The sequence below is a fragment of the Schistocerca cancellata genome, chromosome 4 (genome assembly GCF_023864275.1).
Source record: "Schistocerca cancellata isolate TAMUIC-IGC-003103 chromosome 4, iqSchCanc2.1, whole genome shotgun sequence".
NCBI classification, from domain to species: Eukaryota; Metazoa; Arthropoda; class Insecta; order Orthoptera; family Acrididae; genus Schistocerca; species Schistocerca cancellata.
In genome coordinates, this window is record NC_064629.1 from 131,017,417 (window position 1) to 131,034,261 (window position 16,845).

The window sequence follows — 16,845 nt, forward strand, 5'->3', positions numbered from 1 at the left end:
GGCGCTTGGTTTGACTAACGGAAACATAAATCTAGCTATAGCGAGAATTTTGCCATTATCATTGGTGGTATCGTTTTAAAAAACACTCGAAATGTAGATAGGTAATAAAATTAATCATATTTTCAGTTCTGTTGTTACTCATTCTATGCTGAAGTGATTCTGCACAATTTTCTCTTTCTTTTGTTACATGTGAAGAAGAAAATTGTGCGTAAACTCAAGCGTGCGGTTTGCAAATACAAAATTGGACTGAAGTTAATTATTAATCTAGATACACGAGATAAAAAATCTGTCTGTTACTTTCTCAGTTGTAGATGTCCCCTCTTCGAGGACTGTGATTAATGGATTTCTGAGAAAGAAACCCAAGTAATGTTGGTGAAACTCCCGGAGAGACAAATGAATTTTTCTACATCAATACGAACTTACAAATTTCTTAAGTTGCTACCGACAAAGTCGCCGTACTTGATACCTTAATTTTTGCGGCGCTTTGTTATTTTCAGTATTCGTACGCTGAAAGCTAGTTACTAATTTGCCTGTTTTACATTTGTTTCAGATGAACGTGAAGATGTACAGAAAAAGACATTTGCCAAATGGATCAACTCACAATTGATAAAGGTGAGTCTACTGTGAAAGTATGTTCATCTATCACAAGCAGTTGAGCGGTTTCAAGCAGGAATTTGTTCTTTTTTATGCACAACATTGTCCAAATGATCTGACTGAGTGTGAAAATTTAACTTATTTATCGCTGACTGTTAATAGCAAACGCAGGTGCTAGTGTATAAATCAGCGAGTATTTCCAGTTTCTACTCTACATGAATAATTGAAAATTAAAGGCTACAGTTACTATTACTGATTTTCTCACAATTAGTGTCGGAAGAGCTGTTTTCATTGTGCCCATGCCTTACTTGTCAGTTTCTTGTTCAAGTCTTGCTGTTTTATAGTCGAAACTACCGCAGATGGCTGTTTTTATATCATATTATCTCAGCTGTCAGCGTTCCGTAGTTGCCTGTGCTCTTCGCCTCCATCGTCTGTCTAGTCTTCCACTGTCTTTTACTTGGCTACACCACTCTGCTGCAACCGTTCCAAGTGGTTAGACACTGGACTCGCATTCGGGAGGACGACGGTTCAATCCCGCGTCCGGCCATCCTTATTTAGGTTTTCCGTGATTTCCCTAAATCACTCCAGGCAAATGCTGGGATGGGTCCTCTGAAAGGGCACGGCCGACTTCCTTCCCTAATCCGATGAGACCGATGACCACGCTGTCTGGTCTCCTTCCCCAAACAACCAACCAACCAACCGTTCCATCTTCGAGAAATGTCTTTAATACTCTGTCCGGATAACATTTTAGTTGCTATTTGTTAGAAAATAAAAAAGAAGGAAGATAAGAATGTGACGCCTCGACAGTGACGAGATATTTACAGGTGAGACACAAGCTGAAATTGGTCTCGGATGGAGATCGGAAATGGCCGCGTCCTTTTCAGAGCACCCATTAGTGCATTAAAGTGGTGAAGGCAGATTCCTGAAACCCTACAACGAGATCATCTGCCAGGGATTTGAAGGCCACTCCTCCAGAATACGAGTCCAGTGCCTTGCCACTGCGCACCTCTGCCGGACGCTAAACCGTAGTCTTCTTTCTTCTCTCGTGAGTCACAATTTCAGGCGCGGGAGCACTCGAGTACCCTGCATGTTCAGTGCCTTCCGTGTTGTACACGGTATGTTGGGCCCAGCAGCAACTCCGAGTGTGACGACCTCCAGGTGTTTTACTTGGAGCTCTGTTCGGCAGGGTGTAGAAGATGAACTTAGTGGCGTGGAACCAAAGAGGGCCACGATATGTGCATAAGGAATCATATCCATGCATTGCGCATTTTGCAGGTTGCGCCACCAGTTGTCATGTGTTTCCTGGAGAACTTCAACCACTGCGACATCTCACTTGTTCCTCCTTCATCGACCCATTTCGTCAATATTTTCTGATATTTCGTGGGTCAATTCACTATCAGCTGTGAACGTCGATCTTGGCTTTGTACAATAATACAAGTGCAGTTATAGAATGAACTGCGAATACTTCTTTACAATTCTGATTGCCTCACACATATACAGGGTGTTACAAAAAGGTACGGCCAAACTTTCAGGAAACATTCCTCACACACAAAGAAAGAAAATATGTTATGTCGACATGTGTCCGGAAACGCTTACTTTCCATGTTAGAGCTCATTTTATTACTTCTCTTCAAATCACATTAATCATGGAATGGAAACACACAGCAACAGAACGTGCCAGCGTGACTTCAAACACTTTGTTACAGGAAATGTTCAAAATGTCCTCCGTTAGCGAGGATACATGCATCCACCCTCCGTCGCATGGAATCCCTGATGCGCTGATGCAGCCCTGGAGAACGGCGTATTGTATCACAGCCGTCCACAATACGAGCACGAAGAGTCTCTACATTTGGTACCGGGTTGCGTAGACAAGAGCTTTCAAATGCCCCCATAAATGAAAGTCAAGAGGGTTGAGGTCAGGAGAGCGTGGAGGCCATCGAATTGGTCCGCCTCTACCAATCCATCGGCCACCGAGTCTGTTGTTGAGAAGCGTACGAACACTTCGACTGAAATGTGCAGGAGCTCCATCGTGCATGAACCACATGTTGTGTCGCACTTGTAAAGGCACATGTTCTAGCAGCACAGGTAGAGTATCCCGTATGAAATCATGATAACGTGCTCCATTGAGCGTAGGTGGAAGAACATGGGGCCCAATAAAGACATCACCAACAATGCTTGCCCAAACGTTCACAGAAAATCTGTGTTGATGACGTGTTTGCACAATTGCGTACGGATTCTCGTCAGCCCACACATGTTGATAGTGAAAATTTACAATTTGATCACGTTGGAATGAAGCCTCATCCGTAAAGAGAACATTTGCTCTGATATGAGGATTGACACATTGTTGGATGAATCATTGGCAGAAGTGTACCCGGGGAGGCCAATCAGCTGCTGATAGGTCTTCCCCAGTCACGAGTCATAGGCTGGAATGTTCCTAAGACGCCGATCAATTGCTTCGAACGTCTTCCTGTCGGGACACCTTCGTTCTGGAAATATGTCTCGATACAAACGTACCGCGCCACGGCTTTGCCCCGTGCTAATCCATACATAAAATGGGCATCTGCCAACTCCGCATTTGTAAACATTGCACTGACTACAAAACCACGTTCGTGATGAACACTAACCTGTTGATGCTACGTACTAAAGTGCTTGATGCTAGTACTGTAGAGCAATGAGTCGCATGTCAGCACAAGCACCGAAGTCAACATTACCTTCCTTCAATTGGGCCAGCTGGCGGTGAATCGAGGAAGTACAGTACATACTGACGAAACTAAAATGAGCTCTAACATGGAAATTAAGCGTTTCCGGACACATGTCCACATAACATCTTTTCTTTATTTGTGTGTGAGGAATGTTTCCTGAAAATTTGGCCGTACCTTTTTGTAACACCCTGTAGATCAATCGTCGATGCATAAACTGTATGTGGCGCTTGGCTAGGTCGCAGCTACTGACTTAGCTGAAGGCTATGCTAAATGGCGTATCTGCAGATGAGATCTCTGAAGCTATAACAAGTGAACCATTCCTATTAAAGTCGGCTGTAGAACTGGCCAGTGCTGTAGCTTGTCTCGTAAGACCAGCCGAGTGGCGGCGCTCGGTCTGCTAGCGTCGACAGTGGCGACTTGCGGGTCCGATGTGTACTGACGGACCGCGGCCGATTTGAAGCCTACAACCTAACAAGTGTGGTGCCTTGCGGTGACACCACGCTACTCATCTCTGTTCTTTTCATCGTCATCTATAGCATTTAATAATCTTAATTCTTCAATCTGGCAGTACTGGCATGTTCTTATCTGTCTGGGCCCTATCTATCTCTCTCGACAACAGCAGTTTAGAAGTACTGTGTCAGCATTTGCATACCTTTCTTTCTTCTGCGTATTTGTCACTGTATTCACTTCCTTACTGTCACATTCTTAGGAGTCACTGTTACCCGTAGCTATCGCTCGGTTTTCGTTTTGCTTTACAGGTCATTCTGTTTCAGTGGAAAGAGAAAAGAATGGGAAACATGATCCTTTTAACCTACCTATTAGTAGTGACCCATTTCTTTTCTGAAGCTCGTAGCATTTCTTTCTAAAATGCTTAAATTTTCATATTACACTTGATCCTCCGCAGAAATAAAAAACGTAGTTGTGCTACCTACACATGTGCAAGGCATTTAAGCAAGAATGATCAGAAATCTTGCTAAAAGTCCATCATTTTCCGGAGGTGGATTTCCGAACTGAGCGTTATTTATGAGGGTTGGAACTTACATAGTGACAACTATTTGTTCACAACCGATACAAAAGAGTTACATGTTTGCACCTGTCCTTCAAAGTAGTCACCAGCGTTTTGTAGAACCCGTTGCCAGCTATGTGGATGGCGTAGTATACCGTTAGCAGAGCCTGTTCTGTTGATTGCGCGAATGGAGCGGTGTAAAGTTATGGTGATTCTCGTGTACAACTGTGATGGTGTTATCCTAACGCATTACGTGCCTCCACGGCAGACCTTCAGTGCACAGTATTACTGTTCGTTTTTGGAGCGTCATCTGCGACAAGCTTTGCGAAAGAAGCGGCGACACTTTCTGCGCAACCCACCATAATTTTGCACGACAATGCGCGGACGCATACAGCGCAAGGTGTGGCTGCTCTGTTCGGTCGATGGGACTGGGGAGTACTGTACCATCCACCATACTCCTCGGACTTAACTCCTTGTGACGTTGATTTGATTCCGAAGATGAAGGAACCACTTCGTGGCATTCGCTTCAGAACTGTTCCAGAGATTCGGCAGGCAGTAGAGCGCTCCAATCGCACCATCAACAGAACAGGCTCTGTTAACGGTATACTACACCTTCCACATCGCTGGCAACGAGTTCTAAACAACGATGGTGACTACTTTGAAGGACAGTAACAGGGGCAAACATGTAACTCTTTTGTATCGTTTGTGAATAAATAGTTGTCACTATTTAAGTTCCAACGCTCGTATGAGGATTCCTAGCACATAATGCGATAGTTTCCGAACAATTTTACCTGCAGAATAATTAGATTAAGGCCGCCTGAGAATAATCAGAGCGCAAAGTTTCCAATGATTACGATGGATGGATGTTAGTGTCAAGTAAACTGAACTCTGTAAACAGAAACTGAATTCAATTTCTTGGATACAGTGCCCGTATATGTGCTAAAAACACATTTGCATTTTTTGTGACAGAAATGATGTTGACCGATGCATTACTTGCCTAACGATGCATGATTACGACTGACTGCAGATGTTACTTAGCTGTGGCATGCCCAAGCCTTCAAGCTCCGGTACTGTCAAGGCACAGGCCTCTGCAGAGTGCGGCAACTGATAGAACAGCACGGTTGTGGCTGATGTCACCCACCGAGAAATCGCAAGCGATGGCGGGTATGCCACCAGTCCTGCTCGTAACAAAAAATGGTTCAAATGGCTCTGAGCACTATGGGACTTAACATCTATGGTCATCAGTCCCCTAGAACTTAGAACTACTTAAACCTAACTAACCTAAGGACATCACACAACACCCAGTCATCACGAGGCAGAGAAAATCCCTAACCCCGCCGGGAATCGAACCCGGGAACCCGGGCGTGGGAAGCGAGAACGCTACCGCACGACCACGAGCTGCGGACCTGCTCGTAGCAGATGGCGTAGACTTGTCAAACAGGTCCACATGAACGGCGGTGTTTCAGCATCTAGCGAACACTGGACGCGGCTGTATGGATCACTACGAGCATGCAGAATGATGACTGTGCTCACTTAGTAAGATCCAGTATGCGCTAGTAGCTGGTTATGACGGCAGTCTTATATCCGTCGGTTTTACACGCGCATTACTGTTATAGCAGTGTGCAGTTCGTGATCTGAAATGTCAGTTAATGGCCGAACATTGTGCTGTGTTTGAATTCACACACACGGATGTTGCAGCATTTGACGTCAACGAGGCATACTGCAGTTGGTTGTTAGTTTCTGTTTCGCTTCACGGCTCAACACTGAATGAGCTCAGCGTGCTATTGGCCTGTCCAACTGCACAAAGAGCTCTCTTCTGTTGCGTATATGTACGCCGTCTCTTTGCAGCTGTAACCACTGTTTGCCGGCACACTGTTATCTGCATCCTCAGAGTACGCATTATTTCATGTCATTCTTTGAGTGCTGCAATTTCCATTAACATTAATGTAGTACATTTGTGGAAGATAGTATTTTGAGCGTATTCGTTAACCTTGTGAGGGTACAAGATTTTCTCAAAGGTATATGGGTCTATTTCACTTTTGCAGAAGCACAGGTGTAACACGCAGGTGGGTTATGTCACGATTGATTGGAAAGAAAGAAGATTAAGGTTTAAAGCTCTGTCAATGAAGAGGTCATTAGAGACGGAGCACACGTTCGTATCGGTGAAGTTAATTGTTCCTGCTCTTCCAGAGAAACCATTCCGGCGTTTGCCCTAAATGATTTAGGGAAATCATGGAAAACGCTTACATGGATGGCTGGACGAAGATTTCATTCACCGTTCTCCCGAATGCGAGTTCGGTGACTTACCGCTGTGCTCAGCAATGTCTCAGTTATTCTTTGAGCGGTTCGTATTATAATAATTTTCCAGATCATTGAGTTCTGTTTAGTGTTTCATTTCCGTTACCACCAAAGTTGTAGCATGTCGAACGAGTGCTGTGTCATTCGCGTAGATGAAAGATTCTTAACTTCGTTCTTGCAAATTTTATGCGTTAACATGGCCATCTCATTGCTCTAAGAGATACATATTGTTCGGAGCTTAATGTGCAACACACATAGGATATTTGTCAAGTCGTAATCTATTCAGTAGTATATACACTATATGATCAAAAGTATCCGGACAACTGGCTGAAAATGACTTAAGGATTCGTGACGCCCTCCATCGGTAATGCTGAAATTAGATATGGTGTTGGCCCACCCTCAACCTTGGTGAATGCTTCCACTCTCGCAGGCATACGTTCAATCAGGTGCTGGAAGGTTTCTTGGGGAATGGCAGCCCCTTCTTCACGGAGTGCTGCAGTGAGGAGAGGTATCGCTGTCGATGGGTGAGGCCCGGCACGAAGTCGACGTTCCAAAACATCCCAAAGGTGTGCTATAGGATTCAGGTCAGGACTCTGTGCAGGCTAGACAATTAGAGGGATGTTATTATCGTGTAACCACTCCGCCACAGGCCGTGCATTATGAACAGGTGCTCGAACGCGTTGAAAGATGCAAATCACCATCCCCGAATTGCTCTTCAACAGTGGGAAGCAAGAAGGTGCTTCAAACTTCAATGTAGGCCTGTGCTGTGATAGCGCCACGCAAAACAACAAACCCCTCTCCATGAGAAACACGACTACATCATAACACCACCGCCCCCGAATTTTACTGTTGCCACTACACACGCTCGCAGATGACGTTCACCGGGCATTCGCCATATCCACACCCTGCCATCGGGTCGCCACATTGTATACCGTGATTCGTCACTCCACACAACGTTCTTTCACCGTTCAATCGTCCAATGTTTACGCTCCTTACATCAAGTGAGACGTCGTTTGGCATTTACTCGCCTAATGTGTGGCTTATGAGCAGCCTCTCAACCATGAAATCCAAGTTTTCGTACCTCCTACCTAACTGTCATAGTACTCGGAGTGGATCCTGTTGGTGGTCTTGATAGACATTTTCCTATTACATATTACGACCCTCTTCAACTGTCGGCATCTCTGACAGTCAACACACGCGGTTGGCCTGTACGCTTTTGTGCTGTACGTGTCCCTTCACGTTTCCACTTCACCAATACATCGGAAACAGTGGACCTAGGGATGTTTAGGAGTATGGAAATTCCACGTACCGACGTACGGCACAAGTGACACCCAATCACCTGACCACGTTCGAAGTCCGTGAGTTTTGCGGAGCGCCCCATTCTGCTCTCTCACGATGTCTAATGACTACTGAGGTTGCTGATATGGAGTACCTGGCAGTAGGTGGCAGCACAATGCACCTAATATGAAAAATGAATGTTTCTGGAGGCGTCCTGATTCTTTTTATGACATAATGTATGTTCCCAACCAACTTACCACGTGTAACTGTGTCATATGTTAGATCAGCGAATATCACATGTGTCGTCTTATCTCCTTCAGATCCGTGGTCAGTGTGTTGGATCACATGGGGACTCTGGCAGATCGTGACTTATAGGTAGAATCCACACTGCTGTAACAGCTGGACAAACATATTCCGAGATTTTTCCGTTCTCTCCAAGAATTGACGGGAATCAAACAGGTCATACGCTTTCTAGGATTGACGGCTTCTTTCCAGACTAAAGTAAGGCTTCTCTTGTGTTCTGGTCTTACACATCTGATTATTAGGGCTTTCAATTGCGGGTGAGCTATAATCTGTCGTGAGGTCGAGCCCTCACCACCGGCAGCGCCGCCATTATCCACGCTGGTCACTCTGGCCGCAGTCTGTAGGTGAAGCAATACCTCACCGGCTCGACCACCTGACCACCCCAGTCATTTCGAAACGTCTCTCTTCTCTACCCGAATTAACATGCCGCTAGTGTGTGTCTGACCTCGACTTTCTAACTGCTACTATTTAGGCTAATGCAGGTATAGGAGCTGACGTCTGTACAATTTCCTGCTGACGCGCCACGGACCTCAGAGCTTTACGAAGGCGTGTCTGCTGCTGGTTAAGCTGCTGCTTACTTAGTAACAGGTTTGTGCGACGTAGTCCTGGCGTGTCAGCTAGAAAAGTTGAATTTATAACTTCGTACCCCATATATATATTCATTTGTGAGACGCACCTATTGATTATGTCTTACAAGGGGAGACCACGACGTTGGGAACACGGATCTATTTCAGACTTTGTACACCTTTAGTAGGCCAATAAAAAACAAGGTGTACAGGTAGTAAGGTGCACTACTCTGATAACTGCGAGAAAATCGCAAGACAAGGTTTACGCGTCTATTATGCAACTGATGTATCAGTGCGAAGAAGCTGGCCGCAAGAAGTTGTTCTGGCCAAGTGATTAGCGTTCACGCGTTGCACGAGGGTCGTCGACAAGACGACTGTTCGAATCCTGATAACACTTATTTTTTAATCTATATTTTTTTCATAACTGGTCTCATTATTTAATTTCTGTGACGTTTGAGAGGTTCATTTTTCATAAAGTTGTAGTGAATTTGATATGTTATTTGACCATTTACTATTTGTAATTAAATTTTCGAGGAGGAGGGACAGACTTTGGAAACCGAAGTCAAACCTCATAAATAAAGATGCGAATGATGTTATTCCTAATCAGTAATATTGTAAATCATAATGTCTCAGACCACAAGAGTAATGTACAGTTTCTCGTCCAATGTCCTCTTGACATCACACGTTACACGATAGTATTTGTCATACATGGAAAACATGAATTGAAACTTCATTCAAATCCACTTACATTATCTCTCTAGTCACATACAAATTAAATAATATGATCAGTGACGAAAAAAAGATTAATATTAAGTATGATCGGGAGACGAACCGTCACCTCATACACGTTCGTCCTACGAAGCTCTAACGCTAATGGCTTGACCATCACGAACTCTGAGAAAAAATGTTCAGATGTGTGTGAAATCTAATGGGACTCAACTGCTAAGGTCACTAGTCCCTAAGCTTACACACTACTTAACCTAAATTACCCTAAGGACAACACACACACCCATGCCCGAGGGAGCATTCGAACCTCCGCCGGGACCAGCCGCACAGTCCATGACTGCAGCGCCTTAAGTTACGTTGTGCAAGACGCGACAGTTGGCTGCGACTGCGACGCTGCCCCCTCCTCTTTTCCCACCCTGGCAGACGGCGACACGGCCGCAAGACGACTGGAGTCGTCGCCGTTTCCCAAGCTGCGGCCGGCGGCGGCGGATTCAAATACATAAGAAAAATAAGAATTCCGATTTTCTTGCTGTAAAAAATACTGTATGTTAATGCAACAATGTTACATCGGCTCCCAGAGTTAGTTTTTCGATACAGATTCTCCTTTTACTTTAAAAAATTGAAAAGTATCTCTTCCGGTTTTGCGTGTTTGTTTCGCTGTATATTACTTCTCTATCAATTGTGAGGAAAGTAAAAGGCACAAAAAATTGATGTTTGCGTATCTTACAGTTTCACATCACAGCTTGATAATGAGGTGTCTATTTTTCCGATATTCGTCACAGTTATCCCGATACTTAATTTACAAGTAACCTACTGCATAAAATTTGAATTGTGTACAGTGAAAAATGTGGTCGCTGGCTACTTTACGTATGGTTTACGTTAGGTCATACATCGTTACCGATGAAAAGAAGCTAACATATTGAAATTATTTTTAAAGTTGAGATCAGAATGATATCGAACTCCGTTACCGAGATTTGGGCTCATATATCTCCGGGAGCGTCGCGACTAGCCGCCAGTTCTATCGACGCGCAACGAGAATCGTGTGGTCATCACACGATAGAGAATGCATTTGTTTTGTTTCGCTGACACATTTGGACCTAATGAAACCATTTTATGTCATATTTCTCCGGTATGAGTTACTAATATTTCTCCATATGCTCTTGACAATTTCATTTAAAATGCCACGAAATGTAGGTTTCTTAAACCCAAGTGATCAAGCAGAACCCATTTTCGTGGTTTTGCTGAGGCATCTGAACCTGTTCCAAGCTTTCTTTCTCGTTTATTTCTCTGATACGAGTCCCGAATATTCCTCCATCTGTTTTTGCACATTTCACCTAAAATTCCAATGAAAGATAAGTTTACTAACAATAACTGCACGCTTGCGTCATTGCATTGTTTCAAGTTCCTGACAACAAGATAGGGTTACACCTTAAACATCTCTAGAATTTTCATTCTGAACGTCTACAGTATACACTGGCAGAAATGTGGAAGAAATAATGTCCGTGCTTGTTCACAAAATTTCCCCAAATTATACTTGTCAGTTTCTCCCATGCAGAAACTTTTGGAACAAGCTAAGGCAACTTTCATAGCCGACTGAGTCTTTATTCCCATCCAAATGAACTTCCATATTCTTATATTCTGACAGCATACATCGTTATGGATGACATGAACATTTAATCTTGCCAAGCTGCACTCAAAAGATGACTCCAGGATTTACAAAAGACGAATTTCAATTGTGAACTGTGTCAGACCAGAAGGGCCTTGTAAAACAGTAGTGCACTTTTGGCACAATTTTTTTGAGCACCATCTTCTGCCAATGAATTGAAGCGAATGTGACAAATTACTTATTGCAGCATACTGTTTGCGCAATCTGTTGAGAAACGCCTTCCTCAAAAACGAGCATCTATTGATTACAGAAAGCTGTACAACAATCTGGTGGTGGTTTTTCACAACTAGAAGGTATCATCAAGACACCAATCTACCGTTTACTTTCAAAGTGAAGGTATTGTAAAATGTAACTTTCTCGTTGTTCTTTAGATTGTTCATTTTATAATGTACTTGACGTTTTCAATTTTTATCGTCACAAAAAAGAGTAATGCGAAAATTGACCTTCAAGTTCATTTTCATCATTCTAATTCTACATCTGCATGGATTATACTGATTTTCATAACAGGCCTGAAAAATTTGCATTAATGGGAAAATATTATATATTTCACTCACCTGCCAGTTTCAACTGTGCACCAATTTCTTCGCAAATTCTGTCTCTGAACATAGTGTCTCTATATTTAGGGTTCTTCAAATCGTAAAGGCAAGGATGTCGCGAGACCAGCTCACAGAGCATCACATCCTGTGGGTGGCTCATTTCAGTTTTCCTTGACTGGCTCGACATCTTTCTGGCAGCCGTACGTCTTTGTGTCGTGCGACTCCCGTCGCAACACTGCTCACAGGTGCAGTGCTGCGGCAGCTGTCGCAACAGCCGCGCGTCGCATCCCAAACTCGAACTGCGCATGCGCCAGCAAGCAACTTCTGACGTCACGTAGCGACCCGTCGCAGTCGCTAGTGTGCGTCGCGTCTTGGACAACGTACCTTTAGACCGCTCGGCTTATCCCGCGCGGCACGAACTCTGACGTCTGGCACCTACGCACAGAAACATAAGCCACGTAATTCACACATAAAACTTATCTCGCTATTTTCGAGGAATTGCCAGAGTAGTGCAACTTATTACTTGCACATTATGTCGTTTTAATGGCCTACTGAATGTGTACAAAGTTTGAAGTAAGTCTGCGAGCCCAACGTCGTGGGCTCCCCTTGTTAGTTGCAGGTTCAAATGTTTTGTGTGTTTCACTTGCACGTAATATGAAACCTCAACCTTGTTTGTTCTGACAGGATGACAGTTTCTTCTAGTTGAAAGGAGTTTCAGGATATTCTATCTTCTTCTGTTTCGAAGTCCCGTTCCGCAGTAACTAATGAGCTACTCGTCTGACCTGTCACTTGGGAGATCTTCTGACACTCGTTTTTGATCCTGTCTAGCAGCTACATGGCCAAATGTATTCCTAGTACGCACCCAGAAAGAAAACATGAGTTTTTCACCAGTCTGAAGAGTTCTAATTGAAAACCAATCTTAAGTATAAAGACATTCATACTTCTTAAAATTGTTTCGAGCGTTACCATGCTTGGAATACAGTATCTCATGCTTATTATATTTTTTGTGACGGCTCCCAAACCCAAGGTCCTCGGAGGTACTTTTGGGGCAGCCACCACAAATTGTATAAATCGTGGGTAGTGATCAGGATGTAGCTATGTTTGTCTGCCGAAAAATAATTAATGACAAGAATTGCGCCAGGCTAGAATGAAGAGATAACTTATCTTTATTTCTGACGAAACGTGCGCCAGCAATACGAGTCCAAGTAATATCCAATAGTAATCCGTGTACTGAGCCTAGTCGAATACAATAGCTAATATCACACTGCAATGGCTCCGCTATAAACTCCACGAAAGGCTAGCAATAGACAATAGATTGTCCGTCTCGGGGCCAGCGCTCGTCCTTATATGCAAAAGGCAGAGGGCGCTGCGGACCCGAGCTCAGCCATGGCGCGACCTCTTCCGTCGGCGGTTACGCCCTGAGACGCCGACGGCCGCGACAGGAACTGTGGCCAGCGATGTCACGGTCAGGGCGCGCGTGCGCGAGTTGGTTGGTTGGTTGGTTGGTTGGTCGGGTCCGTGGATACAACAGTATTAGCCTTCTTTTCTCGAAAACTGTTCGTCCAAGCTTTGTCGGATAAAATGTATCTTTGGCAAACCATCAAGGACGAATGTGTGTCTCGCATCGCCATGAGCCTGTTGGAAAGCGGTGGAAAAGATACCAACAGCAGAACAGCTAGTGCGAAAAATCGTACTGTATTCATTGAATAGTGTTCTCATAACATTAACATTATTTTTACTGGAAATTGTGTGGTACTTTGACCGATCTGATAATACCTCAAAACAATATTTCTAGCACTAAAGGAATGAATAAAACATAAGGACGGAATCATGAATAAATGTATTATCTTTCCCTTCTAAAAGTAACCAGAAACCAAAACATATAAATTGCAAATAATCTCCTTGAGTATTGTTAATTGGAAAAAAAGAACGACACAGTTAAACCAGTGAACCGACTGTGTGGAATGCATACATAGTTATTGTTTTTAGGAATAGTTGATTCTCCGTACATGGTTATTTTTTTTTTAGGAATAGTTGATTCTCCGTAGAGTCAGGAAATTATTGGTATTCAGACATTATCAGAAAGTTTCTTAAAAAACCAAGTTGACTGCACAGTTCGTTCAAAACAAAGCATAAATTAACATAAAACTTGAAATTTCCTGGCAGATTAAAATTGTGTGCCGGACCGAGACTCGAACTCGGGACCTTTGCCTTTCGCGGGCAAGTGCTCTACCGACTGAGCTACCCAAGCACGACTCACGCCCCGTCCTCACAGCTTTAATTCCGCCAGTACCTCGTCTCCTACCTTCCAAACTTCACAGAAGTTCTCCTGCGAACCTTGCAGAACTAGGACTCCTGGAAGAAAGGATATTCTAGAAACATAAAACTTGCTTATAAATTTTGTGAATTATTTTCAGTGCCAAAATTACGAATATTCTTGAGTTCCTTAGATAGCAGGCACCTAAATCTGCTTGCACAGAGGTCTACAAGCATACCCTTGAAAGGATCGGGAAGAAATAGTAATGGCACTATAAAACATACCCTCTGCCGAGCACATTACATGTAGATGTAGCTGTAGATGTTCTGATCACGTTCTGCTAGGTTCATTGTGTTCAAATGGCTCTGGGCACTATGGGACTTAACATCTGAGGTTATCAGTCCCCTAGAACTTAGAACTACCTAAACCTAACTAACCTAAGGACATCACACACATTCATGCTCGAGGCAGGATTCGACCCTGCGACCGTAGCAGTCGCGCGGTTCCGGACTGCAGCACCTAGAACCGCTCGGTCACCAGGGCCGGCGTTCTTTGTGTCTTTGAGGTCAGACGTAAAGCCTACTTAAAATAAAATGTGCCATGGTCAATGGAGTGAGATACGTGCACCAGAATTAGTTCGCATTGCTTGTGGTTTTTCTGGGACGCCTCAGAAATGCAGTATAAGATAATGACGATTTTGCTTTTAAAATTCCTAGCAAACACGCGAAGAGAGCCGCCGGACATACCGCGAGAAAGTGCTAATAAAACCCGGTACTTCGCATGCTCCGGTTTCGAGAAAAAGGACAGTTACGACAGGTAGTGTCACCCTATGTTTCATCCTACAGCCTCTGGAAGTAACTTTCATTAATCCGATAAAAATTGTGATTCTTCTGAACAAAGGCAAGATTTAATGTTATGGGACATTGCTCAGTACCGTTATAAAACCCTGAAAGTGCCTTTCGTTAAATTTGTTTTTGAACACATCCACTATCGTACAAAATTTCTCTTTCATTTCATATGTGTTGCTTGACTTCCAAAAAGACTTGAAAGGTTCTTTCGATGATATTCATGTGACCTCGGGGCCAGACATTCCAGATCCTCCCCTTTGATGATGTATGCTTTCTCCCACCCCGTGATCCAAGCATCAAGCTTCGCTCAGTGACTGCTTCTGCTGACCAAGTGCTACTGGTCGAAACGAAAGAAATTGCTGCGTTGAGCTCCACAGTGTGACACCTGTCGAATGCATTCATCCGTTTTCTTGTTAAAAACAGTGTCTAAGAAACTGTCTTGTGCACAGGTACATCGTGGTTTACATATTCAGCATATCTAATGAAATCATGTGACTTTAGGTTGTTAAGTTCAGCGTATTAATAGGTATCTTTCTGTTGGGAGAGCTGCACTACTGTTTGTAAAGAGCGAAACACTCTGAATCAATTATCTGCAACACGCCACGATAAGAGGACGTGTAGAACAGCGAAATAATAATAAGTGATTTAATTGGCAGGGGTGGCATGCACGTAGGACCAACAGCGCTCCCTTTTGTGTGACCGGACAGGTGAGCGTTACGCAACGCTCAGACGGCGTGGAGCAGTCATACGAAGTAGAAATGTGTAACCAAGTGCTACTATACTCACCGGCATCACAGGGTGGAATATCGACATGTGAGTGCATTCGAACGGGGCAGAATGATTGGTCTCGGTGAGGCGTATGTGTAACCAGTAGAGAGAAGAGGGCCGTACACAGCGCCGACACAGTGTGATCACACCATGAGATGAGATGTCCGCTTGTCCGTAACGGACAGAACAGCTCCTCCACAGTGTTGGCGCGAAGCTGGAGCTCTGCAACGGACGTGAACATGTTTGCGCCGACGCTTCGACGCCGTCTTCTGCGGGTTGGACAGGTAGCATGCATGCTATTGCGTCGGCTTCCATGACCGGAACCCACAAACGCTGCAGACTGCAATGGACACGTGAACGCTGCCACTAGCGCGCTGAGTGGCAAAATTCAGTGTTTTCGAACGAATCCCGCTTCAGCTTGTCCTACAGTGATGGCCACTTACGCTTTCGAAGCGAACATGGTGAACAAAATCCGGCAGACTACACTGAAGCGCCAAAGAAACTCGTATAGGAGCGCGTATTCGAATACAGAGATATGTAAACAAGCAGAGTACGGCACTACGGTCGGCAACGCCTATATAAGACAAGTGTCTGGCGCAGTTGTTGGATCGGTTACTGCTGCTACAATGGCAGATTATCCAGATTTAAGTGAGTTAAACGTGGAGTTATAGTCTGCGCGAGAGCGATGGGATATATCTCCGAGTTAGCGATGGAGTGGGGATTTCCCCATACGACCGTTTCAGGAGTGTACCGTGAATATCAGGAATCTGGTAAAACATCAAAACTTAGACATCGCTGCGGCCGGAAAATGATCCTGCAAGAATGGGACCAACGATGACTGAAGAGAATCGTTCAACGTGACAGAAGTGCAACCCTTCCGCACATTGCTGCAGATTTCAGTGCTGGGCCATCAACCAGTGTCAGCGTGAGAACTATTCGACGAAACATCATCGATGTGGGCTTTCTGAACCAAAGGCCCACTCGTGTACCCTTAATGACTGCACGACACAAAGCTTTACGCCTCGCCTGGGCCCGTCGATGCCGACATTGGACTGTTAATGACTAGAAACATGTTTCCTGGTCGGACGAGTCTCGTTTCAAATTGTCTCGAGCGGATGGACGTGTGCGGGTATGGAGACAACCTCTTGAATCCATAGACCTTGCATGTCAGCAAGGGACTGTTCAAGCTGGTGGATGCTGTGTAATGGTGTGGGACGTGTGCAGTTGGAGTGATATGGGACCCCTGATACGTCTAGAGACAACTCTGACAAGTGAGACGTACGTAAGCATCCTGCCTG

At 44.4% G+C, this 16,845-nt stretch overlaps 1 protein-coding gene across 1 annotated transcript in view; it reads left to right on the forward strand.

Annotated features, from left to right (window-relative positions):
- Positions 1–546: 546 nt before the first annotated feature.
- LOC126183923 (dystrophin, isoforms A/C/F/G/H-like) overlaps positions 547–16,845 on the forward strand; it is a gene marked incomplete at its 5' end in the record, with an annotated part of 927,096 nt that continues 910,797 nt past the window's right edge. The window contains one exon of the mRNA XM_049926269.1: positions 547–612. Coding sequence (XP_049782226.1) covers positions 547–612 — 66 coding nt within the window. The remainder of the gene's footprint in view (positions 613–16,845) is intronic.